The sequence below is a fragment of the Heptranchias perlo genome, chromosome 27, assembly GCF_035084215.1.
Source record: "Heptranchias perlo isolate sHepPer1 chromosome 27, sHepPer1.hap1, whole genome shotgun sequence".
NCBI classification, from domain to species: domain Eukaryota; kingdom Metazoa; phylum Chordata; class Chondrichthyes; order Hexanchiformes; family Hexanchidae; genus Heptranchias; species Heptranchias perlo.
Genome location: NC_090351.1, coordinates 28,808,168 through 28,834,975, shown reverse-complemented (window position 1 = coordinate 28,834,975; position 26,808 = coordinate 28,808,168). Strand labels below are relative to the sequence as shown.

The 26,808-nt window shown below is 41.3% G+C and overlaps 1 protein-coding gene across 1 annotated transcript; it reads left to right on the top strand.

The window, feature by feature from the left end:
• Positions 1-129: 129 nt before the first annotated feature.
• On the top strand, positions 130-25,880 carry LOC137344648 (interleukin-20-like). The gene is made up of 7 exons (XM_068007771.1): positions 130-344; positions 990-1,077; positions 21,848-22,021; positions 22,122-22,184; positions 22,836-22,988; positions 25,127-25,201; positions 25,704-25,880. The coding sequence occupies exons 1-7, from the start codon at positions 130-132 to the stop codon at positions 25,785-25,787; spliced, it is 852 nt and encodes a 283-aa protein (XP_067863872.1). The 3' UTR covers positions 25,788-25,880.
• The last annotated feature ends 928 nt before the right edge of the window (positions 25,881-26,808 follow it).

The window sequence follows — 26,808 nt, the reverse complement described above, 5'->3', positions numbered from 1 at the left end:
GAGTGGTGGGAGTGATGTAGCGCCGGCCTGAGAGAGGGATGATGGCGAAAGGGGATATGGAAGTGGGGACTCGCTCAAAGTGCTCCCACGTCTCACCCTTTCCCCCCCCCCCCCCAACCAGTACCCGCAATGCTGCCTCTTCTCCAGATGGCCGAATCTGCCCCTGCACAGGTGCAGGTGGAGCAGTCTTTGGCGGCGCCCTCGCGGGCTCCAAAACTCAGAGGTTGTAGGCCGAGAGCATCTCAGCAGTCAGGGCATGGACCTGAGCAACCTGCCACTACCTCTGCTGAAGCCATAGGGGATGCACCACATAGAAGCGCTAGGAAGAGGAAGGTTAAGGTTTTGTAATCGCCGAGGATATGCACAAGGCTTTCTGACGGAATGTCATGCTTTTCATTTATGTTTGTTTTTTTGTTAAATGCACATTAAATATTATAATTCTCACCACCACTGCCACGTCTTGCCCCTCTTGAGCCTATTTTGTGAAAACGTCCTTTCATGTGCTTCATCATGAATGCCAAGACATGATGTCACCCATTGGGCACATGTAAAAAGTGTGTATGCGTGGTTGAAGGACTGTTTTATGCAAATAGAGCTGGTGTTGTTGGTGGTGGTGGTCGTGGTTCCAGGCGGTCTGAGTAGTTCACTATTTTCAGTTTGCAGATCTCATGTGAGTGACTCCCTGGCATCACGAGCAGCCATGTGCGCCACTGCTCTGGCGATGGGTTCCCCATCTTTGTCCTCCTCCTCCTCCTCCTTCTCCTCCTCTAACTCATCATGTTCTTCAATGTTGTTGGCAGATGAGGATGCATCATGAGCGTATTCGAGCGCCTCCACCTGTAAACCTCTCTGCTGAACGATGTTGTGCAGGACCCAACACACGACTATTATTCTGTACACCCTCACCGGTGAGTACTGAAGGGATCCCCCAGATCGATCCAGGCATCTGAAGCGCATCTTCAGCATTCCTATGGCTTGTTCAATGACAGACCTGATGGTGATATGACTATCATTGTACCACTGCTGTGCGTCCTTGGTTGGGTTTCTCACACGTGTCATGAGCCACGTCTGCAGAAGGTATCCCTTGTCTCCAAGGAGCCAGCACTTAAGTCTGTCTTGTGCATGGTAGCGGGATGTTGGACTCCCACAAAATGAAGGAATCATGGCAGCTGCCAGGGAATTTGGCACACGCCTGCAGAAACCTCCTCTGGTGGTCGCAAACCTGCTGCGCATTGATGGAGTGATATCCCTTTCGGTTTATGATCAGTCCTGGCTCATGTGCAGGTCCTCGGATTGCTACGTGTGTGCAATCAATTGCGCCCTGCATCCATGGGAAGCCAGCCAGAGTGGAAACCCACTGCCCTCTCAGTCTGATGTCGTCGCAGGGGAAGTTGACGTAGTTGGATGCCCTGGCAAACAAGCCATCCATGACCTGTCATATACACTTATGTGCAGATGACTGAGAGACCATGGAGACTTCACCGGTGGTGCCCTGGAAGGATCCAGAGATGAAGAAATTGAGGGCAGTGGTGACTTTAACTGCGACGGACAATGCATGGCCACCAGGCCCAGCTGGGAGCAGCTCTGCATGAAGGAGCGTGCCGATGTCTGCGACCACCTGGCGACTCAATCTGAGCCTGCGTAGGCACTGCTCCTCAGAGAGGTCCAGGAAGCTCAGCCCCGGTCTGTAGACCCTCTCACGTGGGTAGTGCCTCCTGCGACCTCGGCCCCACTGTTGGTCCCCTCTCTTCTCTTCTCTTCTACAGGTCCTGGTGGCACATCTCTGTCTTCTGTACCTGCAACTCCCAGAACTGCACGCCATGCCTGCCGCGGATGGTGATGTGCCTCCTCCTCAGATGTACTGTGGAATAAATCCATTGCGCCCCCCCCCCCCATTCTAATATTGTCAGTTTGAGGGGATCCAAAATGTAGGTAAATGGTCTGAACACAAGAATTTTCAGTGTGAACAAAGAAATCTCAGTCTAAACACAAAGAACTCCCAGCCAAAGGTTTGTCTGAGAGAACTGAGTGCCCTACTGCAAAAACGCATCTTTTATTCACGTGTCAATCACTGGTTTAAAGGTCCAAATGAGGTTTAAAGGAGCAACTCGCCTCCATTTCCATGGCGTGTTTCAGAGGCTATGGGAGACATATTCAGGGAAAGTTAAAATCGTTTACGTAGCTCAATACACAAAAGGTTAATCGCCTTAAGCGGTTTAAATGGCTAAATTGGACCTTTAAATATTGGCCCGCCAGCTTTAACTGCCGGCAGGACTTCCGGGTGTCAGAAGCGCGCGCACATGCTTCAACAAAAATGCTTCCTCCTATCCTTATCATTCTTCTGTACTGAACAAGTTTAGTTTCAAAAGTGAGTAAATGCACCATGCAGTGAGCACAATGCACCATGCAGTGAGCAAATGCACCATGCAGTGAGCAAAATGCGACATGCAGTGTGCAGTTTAGATTTTAAAAAACACAAACAACATGGCAGATGGGCAGATACATGGCAGATGAAATTTAACGCGAGAAGTGTGAAGTGATGCATTTTGGTAGGAGGAATGAGGAGAGGCAATATCAACTAAATGGTACAATTTGAAAGGGGGGGCAGGAACAGAGAGACCTGGGGGTGCACATACACAAATCTTTGAAGATGGCAGGACAAGTTGCGAAGGCTGTTAAAAAAGCATATGGGATCCTGGGCTTTATTAATAGGGGCACAAAATTAAGGAAGTTATGCTAAACCTTTATAAAACACTAGTTAGACCTCAGCTAGAGTATTGTGTTCAATTCTGGACACCACACTTTAGGAAGGATGTCAAGACCTTGGAGTGGGTGCTGAAGAGATTTACTAGAATGGTGCCAGTGATGGGGGGACTTTGATTATGTGGAGAGACTGGAGAAGCTGGAATTGTTCTCCTTAGAACAGAGAGATTAAGGGGAGATTTGATAGAGGTGTTCAAAATCATGAACAGTTTTGACAGAGTAAATAAGGAGAAACTGTTACCAGTGGCAGAAGGATCAGTAACCAGAGGACACAGATTTAAGGTGATTGACAAAAGAGCCGGAGGCGACACGAGGGAACATTTTTTACGCAGCAAGTTATAATGATCTGAAATGCACTGCCCGAAAGGGTGATGGAAGCAGATTCAATTGTAACTTTCAAAAGGGAATTGGATAAATATTTGAAGGGAAAAAATTTACAGGGCTATAGGGAAAGAGCATGGGGATGGGACTAATTGGATAGCTCTTTCAAAGAGCCGTGATGAGCCGAATGGCCTTCTCCTGTGCTGTACCTACTATGATGCTATGATATATCTCTACATCCCCTTCCCCCACTCCCAGGAAGGTTCAAATTTCGATCCTTGGTCTGTGCAGAATGAATTAATCTTAGCTGGGATGGTGGTGGACACTACAATTGGCCTTAGTTTGTTGTAGAAAGGAAGAAACCAGGGTTCTCACTCCTGCCCATTATATAAATGAACCCTCCTGGAGAGTGCATACTTATGGACTCTGGGTAAGATGGAGATCTGGCTCAACGTTTGAAGAGCTGACAATTATTGTCCAGGCTCAAGCACTTTGGCGAGAAGCTGTAACCCAACACAAACAAACTGAAACAAAAACAGGCTGCAAGAGTTATATAAAAAAAGAATCTTTAGCTGGGATTTTGCAGCGGCTGCATTTACACTGCTGCCGATTTGCATCATCTTCCAGGTGGTCTCATTGCCAGCACACCATTGGACAACGACCTATTTTATACTGAGTGGGTTTTCTGCCCATGAAGATGCTGACTGATGCTGAAATTGTAATATAAAAGTAGTAATTATGGCTTTATTACCCACTGGCTTAGCACCAATAGCATTTTAACAGTAATCAAAACACAGACCCAAGATTATACTGGGTGCTTGCGTTACTGTGAAATGAGGTCAGTTATCACTGATTAAGAACAGCACAGATCTTGCCAGTGGGCACAAATTGAAAAGTGGCTTGCTTCAGTGCTATGAAAAAAAAGAGTTTATAAAAGAATGTGAGCTGCCATAGTGAGTTGGATTTCCTCCTGGAAGTCTTCTTAAACATGCCAATGTTGGGCTGCAGCAATATCTTGGTACAGCATCAACATAGCATGCTAGGAATGTTGTGAGCTGTAATAATACTGGCAACATTTGGTGCCACCTAGAGGCGATGACTTCCACATTAGCAGTCATACAATAAATACTGTACAAAGAAACGTAATATATTTCCAGCAACATTATTTCTCGCTTATAATCATAGACATCAATTATTATTAAAAGTGTTTTCCCAAAGAACACTTTTTTGGAATAATATGACAGAAAAATGATTGAATTAGTCATTTTATTCCAAAATGTGTAATAATTTATCACTTAATCATATATTCTAATCAAATTCTGTTTTCGTTTTCTATTTCTTCACCTGTCTCCACCACTGCCTCAGCTCATCTGCTGCTGAAACCCTCATCCGTGCCTTTGTTACCTCTAGACTCGACTATTCCAATGCTCTCATGGCCGGCCTCCCATCTTCCACCCTCTGTAAACTTGAGCTCATCCAAAACAGTGCTGCCCCTATCCTAACTCACACCAAGTCCCGTTCTCCCATCACTCCTGTGCTCGCAGACCTACATTGACTCCCAGTCCACCAACGGCGTGACTTTAAAATCCTCATCCTCTTGTTCAAATCCCTCCATAGCCTCACCTCTCCCTATCTCTGTAACCTCCTCCAGCCCTACAACCCTCCGAAATCTCTGCGCTCCTCCAATTCTGACGTCTTGCGCATCCCCGATTTTCATCGCTCCACTATTGGCGGCCGTGCCTCCCACTGGAATTCCCTCCCTAAACCTCTCCACCTCTCGACCTCTCTCTCCTCCTTTAAGACGCTCCTTAAAATCTATCTCTTTGACCAAGCTTTTGGTCACCTGTCCTAATTTCTCCTTATGTGACTCGGTGTCAAATTTTGTTTGATAATTGCTCCTATAAAGCGCCTCGGGACATTTTACTATGTTAAAGGCGCTACATAAATGCAAGTTATTGTCCTTTCTCTGAGGGCTTTTGGAGGAGTGATTGGGTGAGAAACAAAACAGCAAAACCTCATTACTTTATTATTTTAAAATATGAAAATTAAAGAGCACTAAATATTTGAATATCTAAATATTTAGCCCAATATATTATTTTTATATGTTTTTATTCCCAGAGCATAGAATTAGTGTGTAAGTGAACAGGAAGTGATCCCATTTTATATGAACATCTGACATGAATGTTTCTGTGTAAAAATAATTAGAAAAATGTTTTTAATTTGTTGTTTACACTTTGGTGATTTAAAATGTTATGTGTGAAGTCTTATTAATACTGAATTTACATATTTTATTGTAAAACCAAAATTAAAATGACTGCTGTAAAATAAAATTTCAATTTTAAAGTAAAAGGCAATAATCATGATGAATATCTTTTGGGACTTTTTTCCCCCTCCAATTTTTATTAGATGAGGGCACCAAGGGATTTGGAGCAAAGCAGGTAAATGGAGTTGAAGTAAAGATCAGCCATGACCTAATTGAATGGTGGAAGAGGCTCGAGGGGCTGAATGGCCTGCTCCTGTTCCTATGTTCGCCCCTCCTCTCCTAAAGGCACCGATGCATGCTTGGCTGTGGTTCCATGTATATCAGCAAGCCTCTGGTACATTTCCCAAGTGGCTATTCATTTGTTGGCCTGGACAGTGAGTTTCAGCAGGGATGGGGACGGTGGGGGAGGGGTTGTGGGGAATGGCATCACAACTGAGTCAGAGGCTAGCCTCACAACCTACTTTAGGGGGCCAGTTGGTAGCAGTCAGCATTTGGAACCCTGGCTTATCTCCTCTTCCTCAGAGTCAATGAAGCCAATTGTTGTGCTCCTCCATCCCCGGCTGAGATCAAGCTCCCGATATTAACGGGGAGGCGGAGAGAGTGCAGGGGAGCCTGATAGAGAGGGGATAACCCAACAAGGCCAGGAACGTGGTGGCCCAGACGATCTTAACAGAAGGGCCTCGTTTAAATAATCTGCTACAGACTCCAGCTCAATGGCTGGCTGGTGGGCGGGAGCACAGACAAGTGGACGGAGGCTGCAGTCGGGGACCCTTGGGGATGGTCTCTGGCAGTCAGTACAGGATGGAAGCTCCAGGCCACCATTGGAAGGGAAGGGTGGGCGGGGGGAGTGGGGAGCTATGACAACAGGGCCACGACCAGACCATTGAGAGGGGGAGAGCAAACATTGGAGCCGTAATTGTGGCTGAGGGGGGTGGGGGGGGGGGAGAGAATAGTGGGTCCACGATCCGGGCTGGGGGAAGTTGAAGGCTTCCTGGTGAGGCCTGGTGGGGGAGAGCATCCTGCTCCTCCTGGCCCACAAGGAGTGAAGAAGGAGCTGATCTTCAGCACTTACCTTGGCCAGTCACCACCTCCCGCCTCGGATACGCTGCAGGGAATCCCAAAGGGCGGATTCCCGCTGACGTGCAGTTAAGTTTAAGTCTGCCACCTGCCTTTTGCGGGAGCCTCGTCAATGGCCTGATTTGTGTTTGTTAAATTTTAAACGGGCGGGAATGGGGTCGGGTTCCTCGATCCCGATATTTTAAACCCCCCACCCCCACCCCCATCCCTCCGACCCTGTCCTGCCCGCTGTTGGGGGGTGGGGGGGTGCGTGGGGAGGATTAAAGTCGAGGCTTAAGTAACTCAACATGTACCAGAGATTGAACCAAACTCTTAGCAGTGCTGGCTGGCTCAGTATTATGCCTTTCACATCTTTCATGAGTATTTAATGACAGATAATCTTACAACATCCAAATTAATATATTCTATATGAATTTCTGTTGTATGAAACTGTTACATGAATGAATACCAACTGATTTCACAATGGTTGTTTCATTCAATACAATAGCCTGTACTTTGATTCCCAATAAAAACTCTTGTTTGAAACTGGAAGATGTTGACTGCTGGATTTGGCAAAGAGGAAAAGAGAAAAGTTTTCCTTGACAGGAGAAAGAAGAAGTTGTGAAAGACAGATTCACTGATGACATATCCAGTAAGGTGGAGAAAGGAAATGGAGGTGGAATTCAGAAAAGCTGGCAAGTTCTATTAGCCAAGCAAGCTGTTGGCTTCTGATGCAAACATTACAGACTGGTTTCTGATTCATTACATTTTCCACTACATCAATAGGACTGCTTCTTTACTGTTAAGAAATTTCTACACCCTATTATAACTGCATAAAAATTATTTGAAAGTATTTTTAAAGAAAATTTTCCACTCTATTTTCTCTCCAACTTAATGCTCCCATCCCCTTAGTGCATTAATGTTCTCCTCTAATCGGGGAAAGGAGGGGTGGGAAGATCCAGCACATGGACATCTTGGTGCTATTTCTTAACTGACTCACCAACAGATGTGCTTGCGTGGTACAGTAAGAAACCCCTTCTTTTCCTCAATGGCAAGACTGGCAAACTCACCATCAGGGAAAGCCCAAGTTCAAAATAATAGACTTATGCTCAGCTCACTTGGTCAAGAGCCCAACACATTCTTGTTGCACCAATCAACTGCTTTAGAATTGCTATTACATAGTCCACTCAGTTTATTTTCTTAAACAAAAATAAATGTTTATCATCAAAAGAACAGTTTATGAAATTAGGATAACAATAACTTAAGGTGACTGTACCTCATTTCACATTTGAAGAACACCTAATGTATTTTTAGCTTTAATGAAGTAATCCATTGGTCCCTCTGGGGTAAACCAGTCACATGTGTGGCTGCATTTTGTTATCTAAGCCCATATTTTCCTGTGTTCTCTAATTTTAACAAAAGGATAGATGTGCATAAACAGTGATGCAAATATAACTAGAAAGTGGTAACAGACTTTTGATCCCTTTGCATTGTGGTTATCTAGGAATGGGAAATCTGTTTGGAATTACATAGGGTTGATGGGGATATAAACACCAAAAACTATGTCTTGATCTCCTGTCTGACCTAGTATTAGTAAGCTTAATACATGGGGAGATGTTAAAGTATTACCACAAGTGTGACACAATACTCTGAAAGTGGAAACAATCCATTTGTTCCAGTAACATCTATTCTCCTGATTCAGATTTATTCTCAATTTGTAATTGTAACTGTTTTTATTAGCCTTCAGACACAGAATAGAACTGTTTGGTTCATTAATTTGCATCACATTGTAATTACATTAGCTCCTCTACACGTGTGCAGTTGGTTCTGTGTTTCAGTGCTATTGCGATGATGCTTACTCAAAATTCGTCGCACTAGTGAGAATCCTCTATTAAATCTACAGGCTGTATAAGGGAAGATGTTCCTCTTTGTTGCACCAGGTGCATTGAGAAGTAACTTGGTGGATGAAAACCCCATTGTGTCACATCCCCCCCACAACACATACCAAGATTTCTCAGGGCTTCCTCAAATTCACGTAGCTGCACCTGGAATAAGTGGAGGACCAGCGTAAACATTGTAATGAGAAGCCTCCTCCCTCAGCTTCCTTTCATTTCATTCATTGGGTGCCCAGGTGGAGGTCCCCTGAAAAAGTCTGATGGTGGGGCCAGAACTGGCACTCCCTGCAAAGCAGGGAACCTATAGGGGTTCCAGGGCAGCCCAAAGATGGTTGGAGCGAAAAGTATAATTGTAAAGGAGTTCCGCCACCCCATAATGATCTTTGGGCTTCGGGACCTTAATGCCAGTGACCAGGAGTGTAGATCCGCTCCTGCTGTCACCCCCTCAATCCCACTGCAAGGGCTTAGAGTCATAGAGTTATACAGCACGGATAGAGGCCCTTCGGCCCATCGTGTCCACGCCAGCCATCAGTCCTGTCTACTCTAATCCCATATTCCAGCATTTGGTCCGTAGCCTTGTATGCTATGGCATTTCAAGTGCTCATCCAAATGCTTCTTGAATGTTGTGAGGGTTCCTGCCTCCACAACCCTTTCAGACAGTGAGTTCCAGACTCCAACCACCCACTGGGTGAAAAAGTTCTTTCTAAAATCCCCTCTAAACCTCCCGCCTTTTACCTTGAATCTATGTCCCCTTGTTATAGAACCCTCAACGAAGGGAAAAAGCTCCTTAGTATCCATCCTATCTGTGCCCCTCATAATTTTGTACACCTCAATCATGTCCCCCCTCAGCCTCCTCTGCTCCAAGGAAAACAAACCCAATCTTCCCAGTCTCTCTTCATAGCTGAAGCGCTCCAGCCCTGGTAACATCCTGGTGAATCTCCTCTGCACCCTCTCCAAAGCGATCACATCCTTCCTGTAGTGTGGCGACCAGAACTGCACACAGTACTCCAGCTGTGGCCTAACCAGTGTTTTATACAGCTCCATCATAACCTCCTTGCTCTTATATTCTATGCCTCGGCTAATAAAGGCAAGTATCCCATATGCCTTCTTTACCACCTTATCTACCTGTTCCGCCGCCTTCAGGGATCTGTGAACTTGCACACCAAGATCCCTCTGACCCTCTGTCTTGCCTAGGGTCCTCCCATTCAATGTGTATTCCCTTGCCTTGTTAGTCCCTCCAAAGTGCATCACCTCGCACTTTTCCGGGTTAAATTCCATTTGCCACTGTTCCGCCCATCTGACCAACCCATCTATATCGTCCTGCAGACTGAGGCTATCCTCCTCGCTATTTACCACCCTACCAATCTTTGTATCATCAGCGAACTTACTGATCATACCTTTTACATTCATATCCAAGTCATTAATGTAGACCACAAACAGCAAGGGACCCAGCACCGATCCCTGTGGTACCCCACTGGCCACAGGCTTCCAGTCACAAAAACAACCTTCGACCATCACCCTCTGCCTTCTGCCACTAAGCCAGTTTTGTATCCAAAGTGCCAAGGCACCCTGGATTCCATGGGCTCGTACCTTCTTGACCAGTCTCCTGTGGGGGACTTTATTGAAGGCCTTACTGAAATCCATGTATACCACATCCACTGCGTTACCCTCATCCACACGCCTAGTCACCCCCTCAAAAAATTCAATCAAATTAGTCAGACATGATCTTCCCTTGACAAAGCCATGTTGACTATCCCTGATTAATCCTTGCTTCTCCAAGTGGAGACTAATTTTGTCCTTCAGAATTTTTTCCAATAATTTTCCTACCACTGATGTTAGGCTCACTGGCCTGTAGTTCCCCGGTTTTTCCCGACTCCCCTTCTTGAATAATGGTATTACATTAGCGGTTCTCCAGTCCTCTGGCACATCCCCTGTGGCCAGAGAGGTTCTGAATATATGTGTCAGAGCCCCCGAAATCTCCTCCTTTGCCTCACACAGTAGCCTGGGATACATTTCGTCCGGGCCTGGGGATTTATCCATTTTTAGGCCTGCTAAAACCGCCTAAAACCGGCTTGTACCAGGAAAATTATGAGCACCTATCCCCTCTCAGGTATAGCTCACCTCCAGCATGATGTGCATATCAAGCTCTCAGAGGGAGCCCGGTGAGACAAAATGTCCCCATAGTTTATATAGGGAACTTACAATGGCACTATGAATGCTGGAGAACTCCCACTTCCATTGTTGTTCATTTGTCATTGATGGAGTGATGACCATATTTATAAATGATTATTGCCACAGCTACCATTTTGGGTACAGCGGTGTAGTGGTTCTGTTACTGGACTAGTAATCCAGAAGCGTGGACTAATAATCCACAGAACGCGAGTTCAAATCCCACCATAGCAGTTTTAGAATTTGAATTCAGTTTAAACAAAAATCTGGTAATAAAAAGCTGGTATCTGTAAAAGTGACCATGAAGCTGTCGGATTGTTGCAAAAACACAACTGGTTCGCTCGTGTCCTTTAGGGAAGGAAACCTGGTCTGGCCTATATGTGACTCCTGTCCCACACAAATGGCACTGCAGTGGTTAAAGAAGAAGGCCCACCATTCAGGGCAACGAGGGATGGGCAATAAATGTTGGCCTTGCCAGCAACGCCCAAATCTCGAGAATTAATTTTTAAAAACAGATGGCTTCTCAAATTGTATTATGACTTTTCTTTCTGTAAGACAATGTTTAAAAAATCAGTATACTAAACAAATCACTCTCATCTTTCTCACAGGAGAAGAATATATAAAAGCCCAGTGATGCTGAGGAAAAAGTTGGAAAATTATCTTTTTTTGGTGAGGATCATTTCAAAAATAATAAAACATGAGGTTTCTGCATTATAAATGCATCGTTACTTTCAGATTGAATTAACCAATCATCTCCTTTGTGATTCAACTGGAATTGTTATTTTTTTTTAAAAGTTGCTTAAAGAGGTGGTATATAACTGTGTGATACATTTATATGTAAGGACGATTTATATGTAAGGGTCTTGTGGCTAAATTGGGTTTTAATCCATTTTTATTCAGCCATATTGTGCATTCCACAGCTGAATTACCAAACTTTTTTTCATTTATGTGCTTAAGTGGCTTATTAGTTGCTTGAGAAGTGTTACAGGATTATTATTACAAGTACATCATGTATGGCCATTTTCTTACAATTTCTGATAATGAAATTGCATTATGCAAAATCCCTCCATTTAAAACACCTGCCATTTTTCTAGTGGGTTGTAAATAGTTATTTAAACAAAGAGGAAAATTATAGTCCCAGGTCTTTCAATGTTCAACACTAGTTGTATCTCACCAATGCAAGTAATTTATACAATGACGAATCCTGTCTGGGTGGATTATGAAACAAAATATGAAGAACTGATTGAATTGGATTTAAAAATATTGACACAAATGATGCAGGATGGGAAACAATCTTTACTGGAAAATAAACCACAGAGCAATTCTGGGTCCCACTAACTCTAGCACAACTGCAGGTTAAAAATCCAATTTATAAGATAGTTTATCTTGATAACCCTCTAACTCCCATGATTTATCACATTTATACAATATGTATAGGCAATATATATATAGGCAATTTTATATTGTGATTGTTGATTAAAAAAAGATAAAGAATAGTTAAGCCAATAATCATCAGAGCTAGTGGCTGTTGCATATGAATATACTTCTATGAGATTTTAGTTTGCTGTTGGTCTTGTAACTTAAATGAATGCTAGCAAAAATAAATCATTGGGAATAAACCACAGATGTATAATTTATAGTTAATACTGTCCATCATTTACTGTTGTGTGTTTACAATATTTAAACCTAGTAATAATAAGGAAGGCCTGTTCACTGATGTGTAATGATGAATTACTGTTTTATAAATTACAGTTTTAGAACTGTAAAAACTTCTAACTAAAGATCTAAGTGATGTTAAATTGAGCTTAAATGACAGTTCCATCTTTTACAGGCATCTTTCTGCAGAGGAATATAAATTCTAAATTGGCATCTTAAGAGAGTTTGCCAGGACTTTACAGCACAATGGTGGCCAATTACAACATTTCAATTGACTTTACAGTGAACTTCAGGAAACCATAATTTTTCATACCGTTCCCTGCCTCTGACCAATATCCTATTTTCCATGGTTTACTGCTTGTGTAATGATATTAAATTAATTGGAGCAGCGGGATTAGTTTCAGGTCACTCTGGCAATGAGCTAGTACAAACACGATGGGCCGAATGACTTTCTTATTTGCTGTAAACTTCTATGGCTCTATGAAGCAAGTTGGTATAGTTGACAGCTGTTCCTAATTTTGCAGTTCAAAAGTTACATAGAATTACAAGTTGGGGATGTGGGAATAAAAGGCAGTCTTTATACAACACGGACCATTTTTTTAAAAGTTCAACTCTTTGAAACAGCTGAAGTTTTGTTATCAGTGGACCAGGACTCCAGGCATGTGAGCTAACATTAATTAGGGGCAGTTTCATTCTTTGTTGTGTTGAATTATACGTAGTATGTATTTAACTGCTGGTCAAATAGTTCACCTCCTCACTGCCAGCAATTAAAAAAGTGCCTGAGTATTACGGGTAATTATTTTGAGAAACCCCTCAATGTGACCATAGGAAGGTTGAAGTATGCCCCCTCTCCTCTCCTCCCCCACCCCACCCCCTCACACATACGCACATATAATGACTCTGGTACACTGGTAAAATGACAGATAATTTCATAGAACTATCCACCTTTTCTCTTCCTTGTGAACTAAAAATAATAGTAAAAGGGGAGAACCCCTTCTTGATATGCTATTGACTAGAATCAAGATATCATACCCAGGTGGCTATGCGTCTGGTTTCAAATGCCGTGAATTCTAGTTTCAAGTTGGAGAATGATGACGGGTGTTTCTCATTAATTGTACATTTTCTGGCATTTGAGACAGTTCTTAAGGGAAAGGTTCACTCACCAAACCACTTGTATAGAGCACACTCCTCCAATATCAAGTTCATAGATCAAATCCATTCTTATCATTTCACCTTCGCAGTAAAAATGCGTTTCACTTATGAGTAAAATGGAGAAACTCACCCTCTGAGACAAGTTTTTAATTTCCCCACTTGTATTAATGCATATTGTGAAACCTCGTCTGGCGACTAATATCTGTTAAGCCACAATTTGTGGAAATATTTACATCACACCGTCACTTGTGTCACATCCGGCGTCGCTTGTAGATATTGCGCTTTACATCATCATCAGGGAACAAGCAAGAGCGTGCATTTTGAAATTGAGATCCAATGACTATAAATTAAAATAGAAATGTATAATATTGTGGCCGTGTTCAGGGGGGAATAGTGTCCTTTACCAACTCCTGAGTTAATAGATGACATGTGAACTCCCAATTGTGGGGAACTGGCCAATTCTTCTCTCAACACAGATAAAATGGTCTATTTTCTTCATAGGAACAGGAGTGGACCATTCAGACCCTCGAGCCTGCTCCGCCATTCAATTGGATGATGGCTGATCTGTACCTCAATTCCATTTACCCGCCTTAGCTACATATCCCTTGATACCATTACCTAACAGACATCTATCAATCTCAGTCTTGAAAGCTCCAATTGTCCTAGCATCCACAGCTTTTAGGGGAGAGAAGTCCATGTTTCTACCACCCTTTGTGTGAAAACGTGCTTCCTGATTTCCCTCCTAAATGGCCTAGTTCTAATTTTAAGATTATGTCCCCTTGTTCTTGATTCCTCCATCAGAGGAAATAGTTTTGCTGTATCTACCCTATCGAATCCTTGTAACATTTTAAACTCCTCGATCTGTTCACCCTTCAACCTTCTATACTTAATATCATTCCTTCAGGCCAAAATTTTGATATTGCCAGTAGTTAGCTGTTGCTACCTTTATGATTTAAACTTGCAATCTGCTATTACAATTTAAAATTAAAAAAACACTCACTGCACAAGCAAAATGCCACAGACTGACATAGAGGTATGACTTTTATGTAATATGTGAGAATGAGTTGATAACTCACGTATTATAACACCTTGGATTATACTGATATGTTACCATCCAGGTATGAGGTTCTTTATTTACACAAACGAAAACTATGAAGCTGAATGAAAATTAGGGCATTTCAATAAAAAATGTGGTCGAGATGTTCTCTGATAGTGTGAAATCTGATTTATATCCTGGGCTTGTTTTCTTGAATGGTGGCATAAGATTTTTTTTTGTGGGATCTAAATATTTCAGACATTCTGTAATAGTGTCTGTCACATATTGAAATCCATCTTAACACACACAACCACATTTTCACACAATTTTCCCACTTTAAAGAAAAACGCTAACAATTTAGTGTCTCTGCTGTTTCACCTTTCTCCTCAATCTGTCATGTCAACAATCTAGTTAATTCCATCCAAAAGCACCTGCTTTCAAGACCATAAAAACGACAATGCATTTAGTAGATGTTAAGATGTGTAAAAACTGTACAGTTTATACAGGGTAATCTTGGGCATTGGCATGTGAAGTGCCAACTGTGCCATTCTTTCACCCAGAGATGGGACTCTTATTACAAAAAGGGACATTAATTGTCAACATAGAGAATTATTAAGCTCTTGTAAATTACATCAGTATATTTTTTAGTAATTTGGTATAAGGTTTTTACCTGTTCTAATCCAAGGTTCATATGAAAAATAATCATAATTTTCAATTAAATTAAACTGCTCTTGTGTTAATTGCTGAGCGTTCTTTTAGAAATAAAATAATAAAGTTTTTTTTTAATAAAATAAACTCGTGTCTAATTTTTCATGTAGCTGGTTTTGAAATAAGGTAAATACTGTAATTAAAATACATTTCTTAGAGAGCCAAGAAATTGGACATTGCTCTTTTACCTCAGTAACATGGGGCTAAATCCAGCCCAGACTAATAAATTCAAAGGCCCCTTTCGCTAAATGAAATGAGCTTGGGCGGTATTCACTTGATTCCTACTGGTATTGGACCCACAACAGAAAATTACACCTAACTTGGAACTAATTTGGCAATCTTATTCAGAGAGCTAAAAAGAATAGCTGATGTGGGAAATGGAATATGTCCCACTGGTGAAGTAGGGAGTCATTTTCTGAGGTTGGCTTTGAGGCACATTTTTGTTATCAGAATGGACGGAACTTTACTTTGTAACTAACATGCACTTGATGATGCCTGCAATGGGAATTTCCTGACACTAACATCCTTCCCCTCGATGAACACATGGGAACTGCATTACTTGTTGCTGCTTGTTTTCAATTTGGGCCCAATCACGATTTTGAATTAATTTAAATATGTTTCTCCAATCAACTACAACTTTGCTCACTAGATTACCTATTAAAATGAAACATTAAGCATAAAGCCATTAATAAAATAAAGATTACAAAGAACTAACGTATCCATGTTTTAAATTTTGAATGAATTGAGGAAGGAAGAAAGGGAAAGAAAAGTGAGCTAATAATGGAAAGGAAAGAAATTTAGAAGGGAGGAAAAGTGAAAAAAGAGCATTTACATTTGTGCTTATTTTCAAATGTGATTATTATTGGATAACCACAATGTTGTCACTTCTGGGTTTGAATTTAGACAAGATTATAAGGTGAAAACCTTCTCTTGTGCATGCCTAAAGGGCTCTAATTGAAATGGATTTAGCCAGTTTCATTCCAGTGGGAATAGATACACACTACACAATAAACTATACTCACACACAGACAGGCCGAAAGGATGACTGATGGAGGAAATAGAAAATTGCAGTTCCAGTCGGGCAGTATGATCGAGATATCGGAACTTAGACTCAAGTTGGTAGCTGTAGCATAAATGTAGCTTTAGAGAATGAGAGAAACAGAAAAGAAAATGGAAAAGAGAAACAGAACAAAAGGGTAGGTTTGTCGATCAGCCGCTCTTGTCAGGGAGCGACGCTCACAAGGACAACCAGCCAGAAAATTGTGGGCATGGCGTGTTTGATGTTCTGTCATTAATTTAAATGGGTGGAAATTGGGCACTGTGGGAAAAAAAAGAAAGACTTTCATTTATATAGCGCCTTTCATGACCTCAGGATGTCCCAAAGTGCTTTATAGCTAATGATGTACTTTTGAAGTGTAGTCACTGTTGTAGGAAAAGTGGCAGCCAATTTGCGCACAGCAATGTCCCACAAACAGCAATGTGATAATGACCAGATAATCTGTTTTAGTGATGTTGGTTGAGGATTAAATATTGGCTAGTACACCGGGGAGGACTCCACTGCTCTTCTTCGAATAGTGCTATGGGATCTTTTACCTGAGAGGGTAGACGGGACCTCGGTTTAACATCTCATCCAAAAGACGGTACCTTTGATAGCACTGCACTCCCTCAGTACTGCACAGAAGGGTCAGCCTCGATTTTGTGCTTAAATCTCTGCAGTGGGACTTGAACCTACAGCCTTCTGACTAAGCAGCAGAAGTGCTACCTACTGAGCCATAGCTAACACCTGTAGGCTGTGATTTCCGGTCCAGAGCTGTGTAAGTGCCACTCCAAACTGGGTGTGCCCGATTGTGGAATCATCCCTAAAAAGACATAAAGAAATCAAAACAGAAATGGAAAGAACAAAACAAAAGAAGAAAACTGAACACAAAATGTAATGAAAATGTTTGCAGTACTGTTAATAAATGGAAGAGGAACAACCTCAGTATACAATTCAGACTTCGAGAGAAGCTTTCAGAATGGGGTTTCCATTATAGTTCCAAAACCTTAGCTGACCAAAAGCAACACAATGTTGGAAGTTCAATTATACTGAAGCTATGGAAAATAAAAATGCTAAAAGTGGAGTGAGTTCAATTACATCCATGTCACTGGGTGCCAGCAGCACTATCCTGCACTTTATCATGGCTAAATTAAAGTCTTGCAGTGGCTGCAGTGCTAAAAGTGCAGTCTAACAGCAGTGTAATACAACAAGAAGAGCTTCTATATAGACAATCTAATCTGCGGTCATTTTAAAGAAAGAAAGAACTTGCTTTATAAAGCACAACCTCAAAGTGTTTCACAGCCAATGAAGAACATTTGAGGTGTAGTCATTGTTGGAATGGAGGAAAACATGACAGCCAGTTTACATTTTAAGGTGTATTTATACTGCAGTTACTAGTCTGAGACCAGCAACTGCAGTTTTGGGTTGCATTCAGGCAGAACCATGTCTACATTGCATGGCTTCTGCCTAGCTGGATATTTAACTGTCCTCTTTAGGTATGGTCAGTGTGCATACCTGGACATACACATATGTAAAGCTCTCTCCCAACGATCAGAACTGTAAACATTTAGAGAGCAATTAAATTTCTAAGAGAGATCTGCTCATGGGTTTTCCAACAGGTCTCCCAAACACTTTGCAAACCATGTTTTAAACTGCAGTTAAATTGACACTCCACTGGGTGTCAAACTGAGCACTCCACTGTTAATTTTTCCCCCCTCCTGAAGGTGAGGCTCCACTGGGTGTTCTCAAGTGTCTTGCTCTATGTCCATTCTTGCCAGCCAGCACCCATCACCAAAATCCACCCAGGCGCCTCAAACTAAAACAGCCCCCATTCTAATACAGCACTCCAAACTAACCCAGAACCCTAAACTAACCCAGAACCCCAAAATAATCCAAGTTTATTTTCAGCACTAGAAACCAACCTAGTCTCAGAGCTTGGCTCTGAAGCCAGGTCGGGACACTGCAAGTTTAGTGTCAGTGCAAAGCTGAAATCACTTCGCACAGACACTAAGCTTATATGTAAATGGCTCCTAAGTATCAGCTTTGCTCAGTTGGAGTTACTCTTGCTTCTGAGTAACCAAGCTGTGGGCACAAATCTCACTCCAGGCCTTTGAACATATCATCTAGACGAACATGTTAGTGCAGTACTGAGGGAATGCTGCAATGACAGAAGTGCTGCCCTTCAGATGGGATGTTAGACTGAAGCCATCTCTTCCATTGTAGTGGCTCAGGTGCATGTTAAAGATCTCTCTATGCAATTCGAAGAGCAGGAAGTCCCCATATCCTGGCCAACATTCTCCCTTCAATCAACACCATTAAGAAAATATTAACTGGTAATTCATATCACTGCTGTTTGTGGGGCATTGAGGTGTGTTAATAACAATACCTGTTAATGGGTAAAACAACAGAAGATCAGCGGGAGGTGTTCAAAAAAGAATTTAACATGATACAGAACCAGTTTATACCCTTAAGGGGCAAGAGCTCTACTTGCCAAAAAAAAATCCATGGATGACAAAAGAGGTAAGGGACAACATAAAACTAAAAGAAAAAGCATACAAAAATGCAAAAAATAGAACAAATCCTGGTGACTGGGAGAGGTACAAAGAACAACAAAGGGTGACAAAACAGATAGTAAGAGCTACAAAAAGGGAGTATGAAAATAAACTTGCAAGGGAAATCAACACAAAATTTTTTACAATTATATTAGGAAAAAGAGGGTGGTCAAGAGCAATGTGGGCCCCTTAAAAACTGATAATAGTAGTATTGTAAATGAAAATAAGGAAATGGCGGACATGTTAAATAATTACTTTGCATCAGTATTTACTGTAGAGGAAGAGGATAGCATGTTGGACACCCCAAGGAAACTAATTTTGAATCAGGGACAGGGACTCAGCATAATTAACATAAGCAAATTAACAGTAAAATAATGGCACTAAAGAGTAACAAATTCCCACGACCAGATGGTTTCCAACCCAGAGTTTTAAAGGAAGTAGGTAAGAACATTGCAGATGCTCTAACCATAATCTTCCAACGTTCTCTCGATCCAGGAACCCTTGTTGAAGCTCATGGAATTGAGGGCAAATTATTGACCTGGTTAGGAAATTGGCTGTGTGGCAGGAGACAGATAATAGGGATAATAGGCAGGTACTCAAATTGGCAGGATTTGACTAGTGGTGTCCCAAGGGATCTGTGTTGGGGCCTCAACTATTCACTGTATTTATTAACGACTTAGATGACGGGATAGAGAGTCACATATCCAAGTTTGCTGATGACACAAAGATAGGTAGCATTGTAAGCAGTATAGATGGAAGGATAAAATTACAGAGATATATTAATGAATGGGCAAAATTGTGGCAAATGGATTTCAATGTAGGCAAGTCTGAGGTCGTCCACTAAGAAGAATAGATCAGAGTACTTTCTAAATGGTGAAAAGCCCGAAAGAGTGGAGGTCCAAAAAGACTTAGGGGGTCCATGTACATAAATCATTAAAATGTCATGGACAGGTACAGAAAATATTCAAAAAATCTAATGGAATGCTAGCCTTTATATCTAGAGGACTAGAATACAAGGGGGTAGAAGTTATGCTGCAGCAATACAAAGCCCTGGTTAGATCACACCTGGAGTATTGTGTTCATTTCTGGGCACTGCACCTTAGGAAGGATATATTGGCCTTGGAGGGAGTGCAGCGTAGATTTGCTAGAATGATACCTGGACTCCAAGGGTTAAAATACAAGGAGAGATTACACAAACTAGGGTGGTATTCCTTGGAATTTAGAAGATTATGAGGTGATTTGATCGAAGTTTTCAAGGTATTAGGGGGAACTGATAGAGTAGTTAGAGTGAAACTATTTCCGCTGGTTGGGGAGTCTAGGACTAGGGGACATAGCCTAAAAATTAGAGCCAGGACTTTCAGGAGTGAAGTTAGGAAACACTTCTACACACAAAGGGTGGTAGAAGTTTGGAACTCCCTTCTGCAATTGGCAGTTGATGCTAGCTCAATTGTTAATTTTAAATCTGAGATTGATAGATTTTTGTTAACCAAAGGTATTAAGGGATTTGAGGCTTAGGCAGGTACATGAAGTTAGGTCACAGGTTCACCATGATCTCATTGAATGGCGGAACAGGCTCCAAAGACTAAATGGCCTGTTCCTATGTTCCTATATAACAATGGAATGCTGTGTTAGTAACAGTGGCTGCACTTCAATAAATAATTTGTTGTATACAAAACACTTTGTGATGTTTCTGACAGGTGTAATAAGGTGCTATATAAATACAACTTGTTTCTTTTATTAACACAATATATCCAATCTTTTTATTTGCCACACTTTAAAATGAACGTCATCTTCTTTCACTTGCCTCTGTGCCAAGGGGTGAGGAGCTCATTTGAATCTAAACCTCTCTGTGAACACACAAAGGAACTGTGAGCATTTTCTGCTCTAACCTAAGTCGGTTTGCTGTTCCCTTTCAGTTAATTTTTTGAAAATATAGCTGGGGCAATTCTCAAAATAATTGCATGTGGCACAATCATTTTAAGGAACCTAATTAATTTTTGTTAACTCATAATTGGGGACTTGAAAAATTTCAACATTGCAGGAGACCCGATGAAATATATTTCATTGCAGCATCCGGTTTATGCAAAGTATTGATGAAATGGAATCGCCATTGCTTTGTAGGAAAATTTTCCACCCTGTTGTACAGGTGTATATAAGGGGGGGGCAAAGAGCTGAGAGATCAGCACACCTGAACCCAAGGAAAAAGCAGCCTGCTTCAAGATACTCAGGTAAGCTCCACTCTATCCAAGTGTTCGTCTAGATCCGCTCCTTTAACTATTACAGAATACAAATCGGATTCTCCAACGAACTGTCAAACTGGAATTGGTCAACTAACATTACGATATAATTTTTGTCCAGATCGGGTTAATTTAGACTTATCTTGTGGGATACACTGAAATAAATCTCTTTACTGCGCGTATCTTTTGAAGTGGAATAAAACGAATAACTGGAGAGAGTGTACAGGAATCCCATCGGATTTGGGTTGGGAACATATATTTAATTCTTGCTCTCTGACAAATTAATTGCCTATGTTACAACGTTTGATGAATGTAATCCAGAGCATAGTGGCTGCAGATTGAAAACGAAGATAAACAGTAAATCTGCAGTATGATAAAGTTCCCACATTAGGGTTTTCTACCCACTTAGTAACTATCTTTAATATCAAGACTCAATGGAACCAAAATGCCAGCTAATAAGGCTGCTAAAAGGTTTTCTCTTTGAAATGATTGGAGAGAATCTAAAGGAGGACAACAGTGTTGACTCCTGAGTTCAGAGAGCTAAGTTAGAGGGCAGACGGGCGAGGGGGGATTTGATAGAGGTGTTTAAGATTTTCACCTATGGAGAATTAGATCCAGGAGAGTTCTGTGAGGTGCAGGATTTGAGGACTAACGGATATGGATTAAAGTTAAGGAAGTCAAAAGAAAATAGGAAATTTAGGCAACCTTTTATTAGTAAGAGAGCAGCAAAATTGTGCAACAAAAGACCATTGCAGGTTTTGAAAAGAATTGGGTGATTCCTATTAAGAGAACTCACACAGGGCTATCACAGTGAGGAAACTGATGGGAGGTTTGGAATGGACCAATGGGATTCTTCTGTGTAATGCAGTACTATGTTACTATTTTCAATTAGTTGAATGCATGTTCTCTAAACTAAATAAGAATTATTTTAAGGTGTGGTGAAATGCTTAATATCTAAAGATATTAGATAATCATTTTTTCCCCCATTCCAGTTCTATTTTAGAAGCTGTTACCTGCAACAATGAAAGGATTCGGTGTTTTTTTCTGCCTGGCTATTTCAGTTTTCATCTGTCAGCCTCTTGCTGCTCAAACTAGGAGGCTGCATTTTGGGCAATGCTCACTGATGGTGAACTTACAAGAAATCAGAGAATACTTCTCAGAAATCAGGCCGATTATAGTAAGTAAAATGCCCTGACACATCCTTTATTCTTGGTTTTTCAATGGCAATTATCTGATATGTACTATATATGAAATAAAATAATGTTTTGTTTTCGCAGCAAGCAGATGATGCCATCACTGACATCAGGCTTCTGACTGAATCTATATTTCATGGCATTCAGGTACAGTGTCAGAGGTTTTGCTGTACGCTTTTTGGTGTAAAGTTAAATATTTTCTATTTGAGAATCTCACAATCAATATAGTTGTATTATAAATTAAATTTAATTGATGCTTTTGAAAAAAATGATGTGGAGATGCCGGTGATGGACTGGGGTTGACAATTGTAAACAATTTTACAACACCAAGTTATAGTCCAGCAATTTTATTTTAAATTCACAAGCTTTCGGAGGCTACCTCCTTCGTCAGGTGAACGATGTGAACATCGTTCACCTGACGAAGGAGGTAGCCTCCGAAAGCTTGTGAATTTAAAATAAAATTGCTGGACTATAACTTGGTGTTGTAAAATTGAAAAAAATAACATTGGTCCTCAGATAGTTTATGGGCAGCAATCTGATCTTGGTTGTTGCACTATCATTAAATATTTCTGTAGTCAACTGGGTTTTTGTATTTGCTTGTAAATAACATGATTAACAAAACAGTTAGTAAAATCACTGTTTTTATAATATTAGACCTGCTAAGGAGTTATTTAAGGAACTTACACATTTGAATTAATAAATAAAATTTAGATCCTTCTATGGAAAGGCAGAGTTGTCAATGGACCAGCATTTTCACCAAATCCCCTCTCACCTGACTGTCCGTGCTCTCATTTCCAGGCAGAGGAGAGCTGCTGTTTTCTGCGCCATGTTTTGAGATTCTACGTGGAGACTGTCTTCAAACACCACACCTCATCCAGCTCTCTTATCGAAAGAAGGACCAGCAGTTTGGCCAATTCCTTCCTCAGCATCAAGAGAGATCTACGGCAATGCGTAAGTGACAAGGATTGGAGCCTTTGAGTATTTGAGATGCTGATTTTTTAACAAAGTGTTGCCACACTTTGCCCACTGCTAGATTTGCACCCATGACCAGGACCCAGTGCTCTACCAACACTGCCTGTGTTACTAGATTCTTTGAATGAGGCGCCAGTGCTTTAATATTTACGTTGCTGTGCAAATTGATCACAGCTCCCTTTTGCTACTATTTTTGTATCAAGCCAAAGCATCGTCAAATACATATTGATGCAAAAGAGACATTGTAACTCAAGCATTGTGCCCTAATCTGACATCTGAGTACACCGAAGCTGGGAGTTGTGAGACTTCCTCTATTAAATAGTTTCACTGCACCCCAGCTTTGCACTGGGTGTAGTATAACTCCAGTCCAGTGCAAATCACATTTTTAAAGTTCCCAGCACTATACCACTTGGGAACATTATAAACTTTTTAATGTTAATAAAGAATTGTCACTCCTGACAGCTCACTCATAATTGTTATTTATATTAATGATTTGGATGAGAATTTAGGAGGCATGGTTAGTAAGTTTGCAGATGACACCAAGATTGGTGGCATTGTGGACAGTGAAGAAGGTTATCTAGGATTGCAACGGGACCTTGGTAAATTGGGCCAGTGGGCCAATGAATGGCAGATGGAGTTTAATTTAGATAAATGTGAGGTGATGCATTTTGGTAAATCAAATCGGGCCAGGACCTACTCCGTTAATGGTAGGGCATTGGGGAGAGTTATAGAACAAAGAGATCTAGGAGTACAGGTTCATAGCTCCTTGAAAGTGGAGTCACAGGTGGATAGGGTGGTGAAGAAGGCATTCGGCATGCTTGGTTTCATTGGTCAGAACATTGAATACAGGAGTTGGGATGTCTTGTTGAAGTTGTACAGGACATTGGTAAGGCCACACTTGGAGTACTGTGTACAGTTCTGGTCACCCTATTATAGAAAGGATATTATTAAACTAGAAAGAGTGCAGAAAAGATTTACTAGGATGCTACCGGGACTTGATGGTTTGACTTATAGGGAGAGGTTAGATAGACTGGGACTTTTTTCCCTGGAGAGTAGGAGGTTAAGGGGTGATCTTATAGAAGTCTATAAAATAATGAGGGGCATAGATAAGGTTGATAGTCAAAATCTTTTCCCAAAGGTAGGGAAGTCTATAACGAGGGGGCATAGATTTAAGGTGAGAGGGGAGAGATACAAAAGGGTCCAGAGGGGCAATTTTTTCACTCAAAGGGTGGTGAGTGTCTGGAACGAGCTGCCAGAGGCAGTAGTAGAGGCGGGTACAATTTTGTCTTTTAAAAAGCATTTGGACAGTTACATGGGTAAGATGGGTATAGAGGGATATGGGCCAAGTGCAGGCAATTGGGACTAGCTTAGTGGTATAAACTGGGCGACATGGACATGTTGGGCCGAAGGGCCTGTTTCCATGTTGTAACTTCTATGATTCTATGATTCAGCTGTCAGGGTGCAGAGTTCAGTCCAGTGGTACATATAAAGAGTTTCCTTTTCACTGAGCTCAGTGTGAACTGCAGTGAGGTACAACCAGAAGTGTAATTCAGTGTACTGGCTATGCATTGCATTATACAGACATTGGTCTGAGAGCAGTAAATATAGGATAATGACTGCCTGTAGTACAAGATGTGAGTATGGTTGGCATCAACAGTTCATAATGTCAAGATATGAATCACTAATATAGTCATCTTTATAAAACAATATAACAAATAGAATGATTAGAGTATTCATTATTGATTTGCCTACATACAAGTCATTCATTGTATGTGAGGTGCTTTGAGATGTTTCTGAGGGAGTCGATAAGATGCCATATAAATGTATTTCTTTTATGTTATAGTCGGCTATTTAACAATTATAGTGTACAAATTGTTGTTACAGTAATTATGTTTTTGGATGCTTGCAATATATTGTATTTTTAACTTAAATGACTGTTCTGCAGTTTTTTTTAGAAATAAACAGCAAATAGGTTAAGTAGTATGGCATTTATTGCCAGAATTGAAAATGATTAGTGTGAGCGTTGATTTAACAATGACTATTTGTGTGTTCAGAATGGTTCTTTGAACACTGTAGGATGTAGGTCTCCGACTCACTTTTTTTTCTGTATTGGACAGAATGCACAACTGAAGTGCAATTGTGGAGAAGAATCCAAAGTCAATATAGCGAGGATTCAGAATGCTTATGAAAGTGTAAGTTGATACACTTTCCACTTCACTTCTGTAAGAATGAAAATATTCCGTTTATATAGTGTTACACCTATAATTGCATCTAACATTCTTCAATCCACCATAGCCCGAAGTTTAAGTCAGCTTTGACTTCAATAGACAACATGTGGGCAAAGACAAATTCTAAATGCGAAACCCAAACTGAAAGTCATTTTGCCTCACTAGGCATGATGCACCTTTTCTCTTCCGAGCCACTAAATGGAGAGCTAGACTTCATATAAGTAGGCACTTCAGTGGGGTTGGGTGAAAGGGCTGTGAGAGTACACAATACCCTGCCACCAATCAGAAAGCAACACTGATTGGACCATGGTCTATGGCCAATGCTATCGGGTCCTTCCTGTTGGAGGAGGAAGGGTAGGTCTCGATAGAAGAGAAGACATAAAAAGCAAATAGTTATTTCCTTCTGACCATTATTATCTCGGGGGCTCTTGCCAAGTATTATTAATAAATCTCTGCTCTCCTTCAGTTGGACCTTAATGCAGCCGCTGTTAAAGCCATTGGTGAAGTGGACGTTCTCATCCATTGGATGGCACAGTCTCACCAGATCTGAGCGCCGTCTCACAGTGTACAGCAGGAAGAATGTGACAATAGAAGATGCTGAGTACCAAGAAACACATGGATAAGGAATGGATGCCTAATATTTAATTATTATATTTACATATTAAATTAATGCATTTGTTGAGTTCTTCAGACTTCCACCCTCATCAGTTAAGCACTTTACCCGTTAAAGCATTGTACTTTATCCTGTTAGAATTTGTGCTGAGTTCTGGTACATTGTGAATAGTATGAACATTGAGGCTGGTGTTTACTTTTATTTAATAAATTAATTTGCATTTTCCAACTTCTTAATATATGTTACATGTTATTTCTGAAGCAAATAGTTATCTCCTTTTGACCATTATTATCTCTGGGGCTCTTGCCAAGCATTATTAATGAATAAATCTCTGTCCTTCAGTTGGACCTAAAGGCTGCTGCTGTTAAAGCCATTGGTGAACTGAGTACTGTCTCACAGTGTAGAGCCTGAAAAATGTGATAATGGTAGTGTCAGCCTTGGCTCAGTGGTAGTAACCTCACCTCTATTCACGAAGGTTGTGGATTCAAGTTCTACTTATGTACATAATCTAGGCTAGTGCTTCAGTGCAGTACTGAAGGAGTGCTGCACTGTTGCAGGTGCTTTCTTGGTGAGACATTAAACTAAGGCCCTCTCTGTCCTCTCAGGTGGACATGAAATATTCCATGACACAATTGGAGAAAAGCAGGGGAGTTCTCCTGGTTCTCCTGGTGTCCTGGCCAATATTTGTCCCTCAACCAATACCACTAAAAAAGAGGGGGAAAATTTGATAAGGGTTCGTTTTGGGCTGTGGTAACGCGATGCGCCTGACAGACCCTGCGCCTGACAGACCCTGCGCAGGCAGGACGCAAGTTTCAACCCACGGGAGCACTTACCTGCAATCAGCGTTCCTTTCCAGGCCTTGCATGTGGAATCAATGCAATTTGCACTTTCCACCACCAGAGGGAGCGCAATATCTTAAAGGGAAGATGGTACTTAGAAATCTCTTAAAGGTAGCTGG